Source organism: Camelus ferus, chromosome 29, assembly GCF_009834535.1.
Source record: "Camelus ferus isolate YT-003-E chromosome 29, BCGSAC_Cfer_1.0, whole genome shotgun sequence".
Taxonomy (NCBI): domain Eukaryota; kingdom Metazoa; phylum Chordata; class Mammalia; order Artiodactyla; family Camelidae; genus Camelus; species Camelus ferus.
The window spans coordinates 16,938,309-16,955,666 of record NC_045724.1 but is presented as its reverse complement, the minus strand read 5'-3'; the positions used below and the strand labels follow the sequence as shown (position 1 = coordinate 16,955,666).

At 33.8% G+C, this 17,358-nt stretch overlaps 1 protein-coding gene across 3 annotated transcripts in view; it reads left to right on the top strand.

Annotated features, from left to right (window-relative positions):
* The window catches only part of MCU (mitochondrial calcium uniporter), a 199,182-nt gene that overhangs the window by 174,110 nt on the left and 7,714 nt on the right, over positions 1 to 17,358 (top strand). For all 3 annotated transcript variants that reach the window (XM_032469877.1, XM_032469875.1, XM_032469876.1), the window contains 3 exons: positions 7,411 to 7,581; positions 8,734 to 8,838; positions 16,643 to 16,803. In XM_032469877.1, the coding sequence (XP_032325768.1) occupies positions 7,411 to 7,581; positions 8,734 to 8,838; positions 16,643 to 16,803 (437 nt within the window). The remainder of the gene's footprint in view (positions 1 to 7,410; positions 7,582 to 8,733; positions 8,839 to 16,642; positions 16,804 to 17,358) is intronic.

Below are 17,358 nucleotides of genomic sequence, written 5' to 3'. Positions count from 1 at the left end.
TAATTTACACTACAGGTTAGAAAGACGCAAACACAAACTACTAAAGTTATGATTCTCTAATTGGGCTTTCTTATATTGAAATGAAAAGGTGTTATCTACATAAATATTTATGTGTTTTTCAAAAGGAGTATTCTTCAAATGATAATACATGAGAGATTTAACATTTTTAATATATCATGAATAATTTAAAGAAATTTTAAATTGTCTATTTTACATATTTAAGTAAACTCCCAGGATATTTTTGCCATAATGTATAAGCAAGGGCCTTACTATCACCAAAATAATATTTAATTTATTCTATTAAAATGATAATCTTATATTTTATCTAATACATCATAATTTAATGAAAAAGGATATGGACTTTTGGAATTAAATGAATACAGAAGTGAGTATCAAAAATAGATTTTTTGAAGGTATCTATGAATGAAACTAATAAAATCTGTAAGGCATCTATTGAGAGGAATAAACTTTATTGAAGGACATGAAAAAAGATAGGGATAAATGCAGAATTATAATATGTTAATGAACATGAAGACAACATTATAACAATTTTCAGTTTCCTCCACATGAATTTGTAAACTCAGTGCAATGCTAATGTAAACCTCAACAGGAACTAATAAACTTATTCAAAAATTTATATGAAAGAATAAAACTATACAGGTACCTAAGATAAATTTGGAGTAGAAGGGGAAAAGAGATTTATCTAAACTACATATTAAGATGCATTTTTAAAACCGTAATAATCAAAACAGTGAAGTATTGGTACAGGGAAGATTGTAGGATCAGACTAGAGAAACCTTGCATATATGGAAATTTGACATATGATAGGATTAGCATTGTAAATCAGGAGAAAGGGCAGAGTATTCAATCCATCGTGCTGTTATGATTGATTTCTTTCCTCGCAAAAGTAAGCTCCAGGTGGCATAAGGAGTAAAGTGTGAAACAACTCTAAAAGGAAAAAAAAAGTTTGGCCAAATTTACATCAGAAACTAAAATGTGCCTCAAAAAAAAAAACTGTTAGAAATAATAAATGAGTTCAGTAAAGTTGCAGGATACAAAATTAATATATAGAAATCTGTATCTGTTGAATTTCTGTACACTAACAATGAACTATCAGAAAAAGAAATTAAGAAAATGATCTCATTTACAGTTGCATCAAAAAGAATAAAATACCTAGGAATAAATCTAACCAAGGAGATAAATACTTGTACTCAGAAAATTATAAGACATTAATGAAAGGAATTCAAGATGACATGAACAAATGGAAAGATATACCATGCTCATGGATTAGAAGAATAAATCTTGTTAAAATTATCATACTCCCCAAGGTAATCTACAAATTCAAGGCAATCCCTATCAAAATACCAATGGCATTTTTCATAGAACTAGAACAAATAATTCTAAACTTTGTATGGAAACACAAAAGGCCCTAAATAGCCAAACAATCTTGAGAAAGAAGAACAAAGCTGGAGGTATCACAGTTCCTGATTTCAGATGATACTACAAAGCTACAGTAATCAAGACAGTGTAGTCCTGGCACAAAAACAGACACATAGATCAGTGGAACAGAATAGCAGAAATAAGCCCATACTTACATGGTCAATTCATCTATAACACAGGAGGCAAAAAAATATAGTGGGGAAAAGACAGCCTCTTCTATAAATGATGTTGGGGAAACTGCAAAGCTATGTGTCAGAGAATCAAAATGGACTACTTTCTCACAATATATGTATAAAATAAACTCAAAATGGGTTAAAGACATAAATGTAAGACCCAAAACCACAAAACTCGTAGAAGAAAACATAGGCAGTATACTCTTTGACATCAGTCTTAGGAATAATTTTTTTTTGGATGTCTCCTCAGGCAAGGGAAACAAAAGCAAAAATAAACAAATAGGACCAAATCAAACTCAAAAGTTTTTGCACAGCAAAGGAAAACTATCAACAAACTGAAAAGACACCCTTCTGAATAGAAGATACCTGCATATCTTGATATATCTGATAAGAGATTTGTATCCAAATTTGTCTTATACAACTCAACATAAAAAAAAAAAAGAAGAAAACCTGATTTTAAAAATGAGCAAAGGACCTGAACAGACATTTTTTCCAAAGAAGACATACAGATGGCCAACAGACACATGAAAAGATGCTCAATATCACTCATCATCAGGGGAATGCAAATCAAAACTACCGTGAGATATCACTCACACTTGTCAGAATGGCTATTATCAAAAAGACAAGAAATAACAAGTATCGGTGAGGATGTTGAGGAGAGGGAGCCCTCGTGCACTATTGGTGGGAATATAAATTGATATGGCCCCTGTGGAAATCAGTATGGAGGTTCCTCAAAAAATTAAAAACACAATCACCATATGATTAAGCAATTCTACTTTCAGGTATTTTTCCAAAGAAAACAAAAACACTAATTTGAGAAGATATATGCATCCCTATGTTCATTTTAGCAGTATTTATAATAGCCAAGAAAATGGCAACCTAAGTGTCCATCCATAGGTGAATGAATAAAGAAGAGGTGATGTATATACAATAGCATATTACACAGCCATACAAAAGAATGCCATTTTGCCATTTGGGACAACATGGATGGAGCTTAGGAACATCATCTAACTTTGCTGGACTTCGTTGCTCTGACTGTAGAAGATGGGCATTAGTCTGTATGATTTCTCTGGCCCTTCCACCACTAAAATTCTGTTATTATATTTTACATTCTTGATGCAGAATATTACAGAGAAAGGGAAGAAGAGAAATATATGATGGCCAGATCATAAGCCACTGGGATCATCTATCATGTAATGTAAAATTCAGCAATAAGTATCTCTGCAGAAAATACCCTAAAAATGCTTCTTTATTGTACCAGTTCTCTTTCATAAGTTCTTAAGATATATACAGTCATGTTCATTAAATGATATATTTTGGAAGTGATTTTGCTTATTATTTTGAACACCAACTAAATTTCCTACTATGCATTTTATAAGCTTCTTTTTAAATAATTAGCTAAATAACAAGCATTTGTATTATATGACTTTTTCTGTACCTGATGCTTCAAAGGCAGAGTCTTTTTTAAATTTATTACATCTTCAACCCCAAATGTCTGTTGTCCTTGCACTTCTCTTCTTACTCTGGAAAATTCCTTGCCTTTTTATTTTTATGCCTAAGTCAATTGTTATGTTCTGTCTCTCACTATTTATATCGGATGCCCCATAATCTCTAGGTTTCTTTAAAGCACACTGCTGTGGAACATACTTAGATTGTTTCTTATTTATTGAAATAGAAATCAAAGCAAAAGATTTTTTTAAACCAACCAAAAAAATCACTTGATGCAATTTACACTTTAAAAGAATATGTGTCTTTAGAGAATAGTAGCTGACAGCTGTCATTAGTTTGTAAATCCCATTGTGACTTCACTACCACCAGAAGCTATTTTGTATACTGTTAAACTTGAGGAACTTTGATAAATTGTTATTCTTTGGTTGCAAACAAGAAGTCTGACATTTACATTACAATCTAGTATGTGGGAAAGAAGGAGACCTGGGAATTTATTTCAAAAGCAGTATTATAATAAAAGTTTGTCAGTTCTGAAATGTTCTATCCATGCAGAATTTCTCAAAGCTTTCATATTTAATTCCTTTTAAAGGCTTCATGATCTCTAAAGGAAAAGGTTAAACTGGGTGATAAAGCCCTTAATTTGCTCTCTTGACTTTGTCTCAGTTATTTCAAAACAGTAACTCCTAAGCACTTACCTGTGAAACTGATCTATTAGTGCAGTCTTCCATATTTGGTGTGTTTAAGATTAACAGATTTCTGTCTTTTACTTAAATTCAACTCTGCCTACTTCTTGAAATCTGTGGTTGAATCTTTTTTTTTTTTTTTTTCACATATAGAAAGAGGACTGGATTGGGAAAACAACAAGTAGACAAGTTTTGTTTTGTTTTTGTTTTCTGGGGGTTTGGGGGTGGGGGGGTTAATATTTATTTATTTATTTATTTTTAGTGGAGGTACCAGGGATTGAACCCAGGACCTCATGCATGCTAAGCATGTGCTTCACAACTTGAGCTATACCCTCCCCGCAGTTAGACAACTTAATCACCTCATTTTATGACCCCATTATCATTACTGCCTTTAGAAAAGGTAGGAATGTTTATGTCACTGTCTCTGACTTTAAGGAAACACTGGATTACCAAGGATTCTTTTAAAAATGAAAAAAGAAAATGACAAAAAATTTCAAGTATATTTAGATATTGATAACTTTAGAAAGTACATGCTTTGTATTAAGTTCATAATACTATTTTTGGCCTTTTATTCCTTAGGAAACTCAAACTACTCTTTTAGAAGAAATAAATAAGTAGAGATTCCTGACTTTGCTTCTTTTTAGTTTTTATATAACAATTCAAATCATGTATCCACAAAGGATTAGCTGCTATGGGAATTGCTGCCCTGATGACAACAACTAGAACACCAGACAAAAATATGTGAAAATACTGTTTTTAGACATTGGACATTAGGCAAGATGGGACTGTGATCTCTGAGAGAAGAGAAGTAAATGAGACTGATTAACCTTACATTGCCTCAGCTTGCAGCCTGAGGCTTTGGCTAAATTCTAAACTGTAAGACCAGGCTATAACAACTTCCAAGGAATAGGAATTACCAGAAGCTATAAAATGATTAACTTGTAGAAATCATTTGACTCCCTCCAGCTAAAGGGAGAGACATCACTGAATACATGAACATTCAGTAGAGACTCCCAGAAGAATCGTAACTTGGAAATGGGGCCAAATTGGCCCTAGAATAAAGCATTCTCTAGCTCTGTCCTAAAAGACTTGAAAGAATCAAGCTAATATGCAAGTAATTTAACTATACAACAAGATCCAGCATTTAACAATGTAAAAGTCACAATGTCTAACCTCCCATCAAAAATTACTAGACATATGAAGAAGCTAGAGAAAAGGGGGGAAGAAAAATCAGCCAATAGAACCAGACCTAGAAATGAAAGAGATGATGGGATTAACAGGGAAGGATTTTAAGTTAAAGATGTATATTGTAAACCCTTGAGTATAGTTCAGCAAACCCAATAGTCTAAATCCAGCATATTCCTTATATTTGTAAATAAAGTTTGTTGGAAAACAACCATGCTCATTTGTTTACATATTGCCTATAGCTGCTTTTGCACCACAGTGCAGAGTCTGAAGTTGCAACAGAGATCCTATGACCCACAAAGCCTAAAGTATTTAATATCTACCCCTTTACAGAAAAAGTTTGCCAATACTTGCTGTAGAGTAACCCCTAAAAACATGAAAAGGTATAGTTAATAAGCCAATAGTAGAGATTAAATGTAATCATAAAATACTCAATTAATCTAAAAGAGGGTAAGAATAGAAGAAAAGTAAAAGAAAAAAAAGAGTTGGGTCAAGAAAAGTAGCAAGATTGCAGACTTATACACAACAATATTTATAAGTTATTAAATGTAAGTTATATACACACTTTAAAAGGTAGAGATTGTCAGATTGGATAGAATAGCAAGACTCAGCTATATGTTGTCTATAGGAAACCCACTTGAAAGACATGGATAGGTTAAAATTAAAAGGATGAGGAAAAGTATACCACAAAAACAAATGTCCATACAAAAAATTGTATGTAAATAATCATAAAAAGTTTATTCATAGTAGTCCAGAACTGGAAAGAATCAACATGTCAATCAGCATGTGAATGGATGGACATATTGTGGTATATCCATATGCTGTGAAATACTACTCAGCAATAAAAACAAATTAATAAAAACAAAGCATGCAACAGCATGGATGAATCTCAAAATCATGATGCTGAGAGAAAGAAGCCAGATACAAAAGAGTACATGCTATATGAATGATTCCAGTAATATAAACTCTAGAAAAACTAAATGTAACCTGTGGTGACAAAAATCCAGTCAGTGGTTTTCCAGAGATTAACTGCAGTGGAGATCAAGAGAATTGTAGGGTGGGGGGTGGGGTGGTAAATGTTCTTTGTCTTGATAATTATGTCAAAATTCATCAAATGTTTTATTTACAATAAGAGTGTATTTTGTTATTTATAAACGGTGCCTCAGTAAGGGTTACTTTTAAGTTTTAAATCATGAAAGAATGTAGTGTGAAGCTTTTGTATTCATTGTAGTCCCCTTTAATTAGACAAGGAAATAAGATGTGTATTACTACAACCATGGAAAGTTTGATGCATTTGGAATCTTGAGAACCTTCATCTAAGTATATTTCCTCTCAACTCTTCAATTTTGAGGGGTATGAATCCTTAGAAACATTATAGAATGTATCTTTTGACTCTTAAAAAATAAAAAAGCAGTGTGCTAAGTGTTTCAAATGGTTTATTTTATTTATTCCTTACAACAACTCTATAGTTAGGGATTAAATCTATTTTATAAATGAAAAAAGGGAGGCTCAGAGAAATTATATAATATGCCCAAAGTTATAGAGTCAGGATTTCATCCTAGATTTAACTCCAGAGCCTGTTTTCCTTTCACAGGCTAGTGCTAACTTACCATCTTTAAATGCTTGGTTGCTTATGTAAAAAATTCTGGTTCAAAATTAAATAAAAAATTCTTTGAAAGTGATTTTGAAAGAGTTGTTCTGACATTTGTTTTAGTGACTAAGGCTCTGTAAATCAAGACTGTTGAGGAGCAAAATAAGGTAATAAGGATTCTGTGCTGAAATGTTGCAGAAAATCCTTTCAGTTGTGTAGCTTATGGTAACGATTCCCTTAATAACCTTCTGTTAGAAAATCCCGAAAGTTGAGCTTTGGCTTCTAGCTAACCTCAGGAAAGTGTTTAAAAGAACTTAAAAGGTATTGATTTTGATTATTTCCTAATATGTCTATATGTCCATATAAAAGCATGCTTACTTATTAAGCACCTTAGATGTAATAGTTTACTACAAATATGAGTTGACTGTCCCTGAGTAAGAGCCTCACTTATTAGTGTACTTTCAGATGTCATTCCCCAAGGATTCTTGAAAGCTCTGGCTCCCAAGAGCCACCTCCTACAGGGTATGGAATCTGGCCCAGCAATCTCTGGCTACTTAATAAAATCTTACTAAATGGACCAGGATTTATATTCACCAATACCGAGAACTTTACCTCAGATTCCTGGGAAAGCCGCTCCTTGACCCACTTAGAAAATAACCTTTTGCATCTTTTCTTTTTTCTGAAAAGTGAATTGTATGAGCAATATTATCTTTCATAAGCCAGTTCCCAGAATAGCTTTCAGCTAAAGCTAAAGGGCATGTTCTTGAACCTTTGAAAACATTTTAAATCACACTAATGATAACAGACCCCCATTTAAGAAGAGTAATAATATAGCTTTAACTTGGAGTGAAATCTAATTATCATATGATTATGGGTCTTTTTCATTCAGATGTGACAGTGGTGTATCAAAATGGGTTACCTGTGATATCCGTGAGGCTACCGTCCCGGCGGGAACGCTGCCAGTTCACTCTCAAACCTATCTCAGACTCCGTTGGTGTGTTTTTACGACAACTGCAAGAAGAGGATCGGGGAATTGATAGAGTTGCAATCTATTCACCAGGTATAGTCACCTTCGTTGTTAATTCCCACTCACTCCTCCCACCCACTCCCCTCAAACTGCTTCTATACACACACAAAAACACACACACCCCTGCAAATCCCATGCTCTTCACTTTGGACACTTTTTCTTTTTAGCAAATGTCAGGGGAGAGTGATTTCTCTCCCAGTTTTCAGAATGATTGTTCGGGTTTAGCAGATGTATAGAATACAAGGAGTCTCATTCAAAAGCACCTCACATATAATGCCGTGGGCAAAGATGAACAATAAATCACATTTTATATTTTTGAGACCTTTTGTCATTACCTTAGGCATAGAATAAACTTTTCTAGTAGTTGAGCTATCACTCTGAAAATAAGAAACATTTGGACTTCTTTTTAGATTTTAGATCTTTTTATGTCTTTCACATAACCATTTATGAAATAAAGACATATATGATTTGAAAATAAAATAAGGCACTAAGAATTCCCATTTGACGTGACATCTATTTCATTTATTTATTTTTTAAGCACCTTACGTTTTTCCCACTTTCACTTTGAAAAATTTTAAACCTACAGAAAACATAAAAGTCTAGTACAGTAAGTACGTATTTACTCTTGGATTTATCAGTTGTTACTAATCTGCCACATTTCTGTAGTTTAACTGTTAAATATGCTTACTTCTCAACTCATCTTGTAATATAAGTGGGAGACCAGCTTGGCGTACTTTGCCAACCCTAGCATCTGCCCCTACTGAATTATGGACAACTAAATAGGAACTATACTGCAAAGTACCATATATTAGAAAACGTTTTTTTTTTTTTTAACTCAACCAACTTCCATCATAGACAAATAGACATCCATGCACCTCTCCCAGTGACCCTAGATTTCCAACTGACACCCATACATCTGTATAATTATTTCACTTGTTCATAAAGTTCTGCCAGAAAAGCATGTTGTTAAATTTTCACAGATTGAGGCCATTAAAACAAAAAGCTTCAGATAATATGAGCTTTGTTTAGCATAGAACTTGGGGATAAAGCAAAAAATTAACTGAAATTTAAAAGAGAAGATGTAATTTTAAAATCTATTTTGAGGATTGCTTTTCTTCCTGACCATTCTTGAATAATTATGGACATATGACAGATTAAAAATTTTCACATTTAAATTTTTCACAGATGGTGTTCGAGTTGCTGCTTCAACAGGAATAGACCTCCTCCTCCTTGACGACTTTAAGCTGGTCATTAATGACTTAACATATCATGTACGCCCACCAAAGAGAGGTAAAAAAATAACCTTCATAAGGCCAGAAGTGTGGGAAGGGCTTTTGGAAAGAACTTTGTTTTTCCCTGGATAAACTTGAGAAACAGATAATATTCAAAGAACACTCCAAGTTTTACATACAGGTAGCACTTGGCTAGTACATTGACTGAAACTTAAGACACCAGAATGCTTTATAATTGGCTATTGTCACTCTGATTCACATAAATGAATGTGCTACATAATTCAAGCTCCTTCTCTCCATGTAAACTAAAAATCATACTATTTTAATAACATTATTGGGGGGAATCTTTTTAAAACAAATTATGGACTTTTCTGTCCTCTTAAACATTTATAATAGGAATTTTAAAAGGAATTAATTCTTTCTTTTTTTTAGATGGTTCAAAGTCAGCAGTCTGAAAGCCAATTATTGTACAATAATAGTCCTTGGGAACTCTGTATATGAAGACATGTATATGCTTTTGTGTGAAAAAATGAGGTGTTTGCCTGAGGTGCAAATTCTAAGAGGATGCCAAAAACTTAGTAATCAACATAAATAATATTTTAATGAACTATTTTTAAAAATCAAAGCTAATTTTAAAAATCCATGATGAACAAAATATCAAAAATTTAAATAAAGACAGAATCTGTACTACAGATTTTTTTTTTTCACCCCAGGCTCCAATATGGCTTTGCACAGTACTGATGCTATTAAATAACCTTCTAAAATAGCATTTTGAACTATGTCTTTTTTTGGTCATTTTTCTCTCTTTGCTCTTGATCTTCATTATCACTTGCTGCTGTTGTTAATTCTCCTACAACCACCACTTCCTCCGTCAGCCTCCTAGGACATTCGTTCTTTTCCATTCTGTTTTTGAGAATTGTGTCTATCTAATGTAGATAAAGTTCTAAGTAAAAGCCTAAGTATTGAATGCCTCCAAAATCTGGTCCACATCTACCTTTAAAATGTTTCTCTTTCCTTATGAAACGATGCTTACTTTTCCTCCATCCTGTATTCTTTTCTCTTTCAAGAGCTATGCCCCATTCTTTGCCATCTCAGTGTTTGCTCACCTTTCCTCTGACTAAGATGCCTTTTTCCTTTCTTCCTAATGTCCTGTTTCCTCCTGTCAAAATCATCAGTGTCATCTCTTCCATGAAGCCTTTCATGATCCTCTTCTTTCTTTCTCTGATTCCCAGCCAACCAGACATGACTACTCTCTTCTCTGAATTCTTGTTTCTTTTCAAAGGCTCAGAGGAAGGCACTGTGACTTTGTATACCCCATTGTCTTAGGTAGTCATTCTACACTGAGTGAATTAAATGAGTTAAAGTATCTTTTAAATAATAAGACATTGCTTACTCAGATTTTATTAAGTTAGAATAATTGATCTTGTAGACCAGTGATTGTTAACTATACATTAGCTATGGTAATATGCTTTTCTCCTGTTCTGTGATTCTTGGACCAGAAGTTCTCTTTAAAGTTACAGATGTACAGGCCTTATTTTACTCAATTTTTTGTTGTTCTTTAAATTTGCTCTTTAGTTTTTTCCAGGTTTATTGACATATAATTGACATGTAACATTGTGTAAGTTTAAGCTGTACAGTGTGATGTTTTGATGCATTAATATGTTGAGAAGTGACTACCACAACAGAATTTAAGGTTAACACCTCCATCACTTTGCACAAGTGCCATTTCTTTTTGATAACTACTGTCTTAGCCACTTTAAAGTATATATTAGTTTTGTTAACTGTAGTCACCATGCTGTACCTTAGATTACCAGGACTTACTCATCTTTTAATTGGAAAATTGGTACTCACTCTTCTACCAACATAGAACTACCACATGATCCAGTAATCCTACTTCAGAGTATATATCCACAGAAAATGAAATTAGGATCTCAAAGAGATATCTTCACTCCCATGTTCTTGGCAGCTTTACTCACAGTAGCCAAGACTGGAAACAACCTAGGTGTTTATCTACAGATGAATGGATAAAGAAGATGTAGTATACAATGGAATATTATTCACTCATGAGAAAGAAGAAAATCCAGCCACCTGCAACAACATGGATAAACCTTGAGAGGATTATACTCAGGGTTTTTTTGTGTGTGTGAATTACCAACAGAGTTCATTCTATTTAGATTTTCTGTTGTTTTAATAAAATAATAAAAGTGGACTAATACATTTTTATATAAAGTACAACAATCAGGAAAGTAAAGATTGGAGCTTTCATCTATTATGTTGTCAAAAACTACAGATATTTTAACCAATGAGTAATTCCAGCCATCTTGTCTAATACTATGTTTTTAAAACAAATGAATGTTTAAGTTTTTTAAATAGGATTATTCTCAAGTTGAATAAAGAAAGCAAAGATAGAAACTGGAAAGGGGAGAAATTATATTTGATTCTCTAGTAGTCAGTTCGGCAGCCTAACAGCTCTTTGCTTTATCTGTATCTCAGAACTGTAAAACACCTATCTACTTTCCCTATAGGTCAATTAGAATGTGACGTTTTCAAGGGTCAAAAGCCTAATTCAAGGAATAATTGTAAATTGAAGTGTGAAATTTGGTAACTTCAATAACAGCATTAGTTTAGAATTTTAAAAGACTATTTTAATATTTAAATTCACACATCAAAACTCTCTCAGCTCTGTTATTATTAGCCAATGAAAGATTGTGTCATATACCATTTTTCACAGAAGCTCAAATAATGTTTTAAACTTCTTCCTCAACTTTTAAAACATAGTAAAGAAAACCTTCTTCTTTTGATAAAATGTAAAATAGGTTTTAATTTTGTTTCCATCATATTATCCTCCTCTCCCTGTCTGAGGAAGATACTGCTGGCATGCAAGTCACCACTCCTTTTCAGCTGCACTGAGTAAGAGAGCAGTTTGAATTTCTGTGTTTGAAAGGCATGCCGATCATGAGATGAGTAAGCATATTCCTCTTCCCCACACTGGAACTGTTTTTAGTGAAAAAGCTAAATGGAGAAAAGAAATTGAAGGCACTAGGTTTGTGTGTTAGATAATGAGAAGAACACTAGGATTTTATATATACATGGAGCAGATGAAACAAGTCTGTTTTATCTAATAAAAGTTAAAATTGTTAATGAAGGGAAACTTTTCCAGAATAGTTTAAGTTTTGACACAATTTTTTCTACTCATCCCTTACCCACCCCCCTTTAATTTTCACTTCTCCCCCCTATTTTTCTCTTCCCTGTTTATGGATAGCACTTTAGAACTAAAAATGCCCTATGAATATTGTGCACCAGAAAACCGTAACTTCACACCCCTCTCCCAGGCACTGAGGATAGAAGGCTTATTCATATAGGGTCTAATTTAGCCACATTTGATGTTTATGTGAGATTGGCAGTCACAGGTATTATGGATCCCTAAGTGCTGGCAACCCTTTTACCTAACCCCAAAATTGGAGGGAAGAGGCAGGAAAAAAACTGAAATGGAACAGATGAGCAGGTCATGGCAGTAAGGCTAGTTGTAAGTTCCCTTGCATTCTTGTGGCCACCACAGCAATGTTGTAGTCCATGTTGAAGCTGTAATTAACTGACTTCCTCTTAGTCTTGGGAAAAGAATATATGGTGTATCACTGGTTGTTGAAAGTTTTGGAGAATCATTTTGATTGGCACCACTAATCTCCTTTCCCTGTTTATCCATCCAGAGGGTATTAGAGACCTTGCATCTCTCTTAATGTTGTAAATAATTGAGAGAAAAGGTTGACTGGGCAAACCAAATACCAACAATAATGAATATCTTACCAGAGACTCAAATAGCCAAAGTCCTTCCCGAACCATTGTAGTAGCTGAAAAGACTTTTAAATCTCCATTATTTTGCACATCTCCCTGTCTTTGTGTACGTTAATTATCCTGACACTGATGACATGTGCAGAAACGTTAATAAACATCTTAATTGCATTTCTAGTGAAGTATACACAAATCATCCAGAAGTGTTTTTGTTGAGGCGTTAGCAGATTTATCTTCTCTCTGTAATTTAATCTCCAAAGATGTAGGCAGATTTTTCAGGGTCAAGGGTTTGAGGTGGTTGTTTTCCTCCACCACGACAATACCTTGTAACCGTATTCTTACTATCAAGAAAATCTAACAAAATGAAGCTGACTCCCTTGAGTTTGCTAGGGCTTTACTGAAGCCTGATCAGAAAGGTAACAACTCTGTGTTCAACCAGATCTAGAATTGAACATCTGTGAGAATAATCTCCTGGGAATTATCATTTTACAGTCTTTTCATTGCTTTTTGAAGGTATGCTGTTGCACATTAAATTTTATTTGTTTTGAATAGATAATACATTCAAAAGTTTCAACTCCCGATGTTAAAGAAGGTATGTGAAAAAGTTTTTTCATCCCTATTCCACAGCCACCCTTTCTCCTCTTACCAAGTTCTCAGTTTTTTATGTTTCTTACCAGAGATCGTCAGTGCATTCATAAGCAGATATGAATACATAATCTTTTTTCCTTGTTTATGCAAATAATAGCATATCATACATATTGTTTATATCATTCAGGATTCAACTGGGGATGCAGAACCACATGAATAATGCAGAGGAAGAGATTTATTATAGGAATGCAATTTTGTACAGTTGTATATGAAGCTGAAGAAGTGAGAGTCTGAAAGGGGAAGCTTGGACGATCAGAGAACAGTTAAGAGTTTTGAAGTGGACAAATCAAAGCTTGCGGGGAACCTGGAAATTAAGGGGTGTTCAACTATTAGGATAAGGAGAATTAGCAAAAGCGGGCTGGTAGAGAAATCTCTAGGACAGTGTTATCAAATAGAACTTTCTGTGATAATGAAAATGTTCCATTTATGCACTGTCCAGTATGGTAGCCATCAGTCACATGTGCCTGTTGAGTTCTTGAAATATAGCTAGTGTGACTGAGAAACTGAATTTTAAATTTTATTTCACTTTATTTCATTTAAATTTAAATAGTCATGCACGGCAAGCTGTTACTGGTTTGGATAGCACCACTCTAAAAGGCTGTATCTGGCTGTGGGCGTGGATTTGCTGTTTGCTGTTAATCATCAGAGGTGGCAGTTAGAGAAAAGAGCTGGGTGCAGAGCAGAGGAGAGCAGGCACATGCCGGCCTCTGCAGGCACCTCTGCATCTGGCTCTCACTGCTCACAACAGTCTTCAGAGCGTAATGGCTTCTGCTTCACTTCTTCTACCTGCCAAAATCTCACTTGATTTTCACTTTTGGTCAACTATAATTCAGAACCATTCTCTAATTCAGAACCATCCAGGGAATTTGGGTATTTTGGGAAACATAATTCCAATGTAGCTAGATGACAAGATGTAAAACCACCAAACTCCTTTTCTTACCTAACATTGTATTCTGAGAATCTTAACATACCAGTACATCAAGAATTCCTCATTCCTAACTCAGTAAAAAAAAAAAAGTTAAAAAAATAAAAAAGAATTCCTTTCTTTTTCACAGCTTCTATGTATTACATTGTATGACTGTGCATCATCATTCAACTGCATATTTTATAATTTATCATGGATTTTTATGTTTTAATTTTGGGTTATATATTGCAGCATTGAATCATATTGAATGTGTATCACTTAGGAAGTATATGAGTGTATATGTGGGAAAAAAAAATACCTAGAAGTGGAAATGCTGTGTGTCACAGGGTGTGTGGATCAAAAACTTAAATTTTAAAGAAGAAAAAGAAATACTTAAAGCAATAAAAAAAAAAGTAAAAGAAGTATTTTTACAACCTTGGAGTGACAAATAGCTTTATAACTATAACATAAAAAAAGAAGCCATAAAAGAAAAGATTGATATAAAACATAAATTTCCTTCACAGCAGAATCCATAATATGAATATTAATTTTTAAACTAACAAGTCTTCAGTGATTGCTGTTCTAATAGAAACTTACTTTTTTGTAAAACAAATGCCAAGCCTGATTTCAGATTTTATAGATTTTCAGGTTACGATTGTCCATACATTGTTTTGTTTTTTTTTTTTTGTCCATACATATTTGATCATTAACATGGGCATGCTTCATTAGGAAAAGGAAGAGGAGAGAGTCTATTTAGTTTGCTTGCTTGCTAGCTTGTTTCCTTCCTTCTTTCCTCCTTCCCTTTCTCCCTCCTTGGACGTCTAAGCAAAACAGTATAACTACGGTATTGAAAGTGAAATTGGAAAAAGAAAGAGCATAAAATGGGAAAGTCGTTGGGCTACCAGTCGGAGATCTTTTCCCACTTTCTCCTAGCACTGCAACTTTGTGAATATCATTATTAGCCCTTATTAAAGAGAGGAACCATCTCATATTTGATATATTTTCCCCTCTGTGGTGACTAGATCAGTACCTAGTACAAAAATGTTTGTTAATCTTCTCTCTCTAGGACTCAAATTCCTCATTTCTAAATTGTGAGCACCAAGCTTACTCATGATGTCATGGAATAATATATGTGAGAGGATTTTCTTAACCATAAATGATTTATACCTACCTTAAAAAAATGTCTTTTTGAAAGGGGATTGAGCTTATAGGAGAAATATCAATTTTGGTATGATAGAAGAATCATAACTCAGTTGTAGGCCTGGGGGTCAGGAGGCATGGACTCAACCACTTCCCTGTGACATTCTAGAGCACAGTTTTCTCTTTTTGTAACCTCAGAAAGTGTAGAACTGCAGGTGAGTGTAAGCTGCAACTTCAGGTCAAAGCAGACCCTGTTGACATAGGTGGCTTCTAGAACCCAAAGCATTCTTGCTTTTATCTGTTCCCATTAATGCAGCACACGTTCACTGAAGCGTACCAGACACTACGCCAGGTGTTATAGCCCATTTTACTATATCAGCTCTTCTCTAATCCAATTTGCTACCCTCATTTGAATTTTTTTATTGATTGAATTTCCGTGATAGTTGTGCTAAAGGACATCCTTGAAGAATATTTGAAATACATGCATGACTAATTCTGACTGGCTTATTTCAGTTTAGACAAAGGCTGACCTTCTGCTATAACTAACAAAATGTCACATTTAAGGCTAATAAGATTCTGAAACAAAAGCTTTCCTTCTGGTTCGTTTTTTTTTTTTTTTTTAATTCTTTGACAGCTGAGATCAGCTGACTTTTTATTAAATTCTTGAAATATAATTTTAAGATTTCTGGAAACACATGCTACTCACAGAAGAAGATATTGAATCAAAGAATTATTTAATCTTTTACGTTTTCATTATCATAACTTCATGCCCTTTAGAGCTTGAGATTGAGACCCATACATTATTTCATGTCTTTCCCCAACAATAATAAAAGTTGTTTGCTAGGGGGAAGGTGTATGGGGGCTAAGATTATTAGGATAGTGATATTTTTATTTATACCTTTGTATTTACAAATTTGAAACACTGTATTTTTCCCCTCAGGTGTTAGTTACTGAAGGGAAAATAACAACCAATTAAAATGATAAGACCATAGGTAAAGTATAGATCAGCATTTTAATAAGCATCGTAATCAGATTGATTCTGAACCTCTCTACTGGTTTTTAACCTACCACCTTAAAATTTTTTGTCTCTATCTAATGAAGATTATTATTTGTAGCCTCGTTTGTAACATTTAGACTTCCAAGAATATAATGGTGGATGTTGGCTTCAAATTTTTCAAGTTGTCCAAATATGAATTTACTGTCTAGGATTTATAGACTCCTTTTTAAAAAAGAACTATCCCTTTCCTTCATTTTAACACTGAAAGTGAAATCCCTTTAGTGGATGAACCTGCCTTGTTCTTATCACTGTATAATAGCCCTAGGAATAACAACTCTTCATTTAAGCATGCATTTTTTTAAAAAAATAACCCCTTTCTTTCAGACCTCTTAAGCCATGAAAATGCAGCAACTCTGAATGATGTAAAAACACTGGTCCAGCAGCTATACACCACCTTGTGCATTGAGCAGCACCAGTTAAACAAGGAAAGGGAGCTTATCGAAAGATTAGAAGATCTCAAAGGACAACTGGCGCCCCTGGAAAAGGTGCAGATTCAGATTTCATGCTTTTCTATTCACTGGTATTTTTTTCCAGAGCATATATGTTAGCTTTTTTTCCCCTCCAAGTTTTATGTGATTGAGTTGTTATCAATCAAGCTAGTCCACTAGTTTTGGGAACGGAATCATAAAAAAGTCCCGATTAAAGCTAAGAAAGGACTTAAAAAAGAATTGTCTGAAGCCTTGAGATCTACATGTACTGCCCTTAACCAGACTTACCACCTTTACAACAAAATTGGAATTGCTGATCAAGAATGGTTTTGAGTGTAGTGGATAATGATTTTAGCCAAGTTAAGAATTGATATTATATGTAATATTATGCACCTGTTAAAAACAATCATGTAGATCTAGTATGCTGTAGAAAGCTCTTCATGATATTTTATGAAAAATAACTTATAAAACTGCATATTAGTGCGTCCTGTGATCCAGTTTTTAAATGTATTATGCATATGGCCATACACACACACACACATACATATATATATATTCAAAGAAAAAAAATCTTAAGGAACATATTCCAAAATGCTAGTAGAGTGGTAGGAG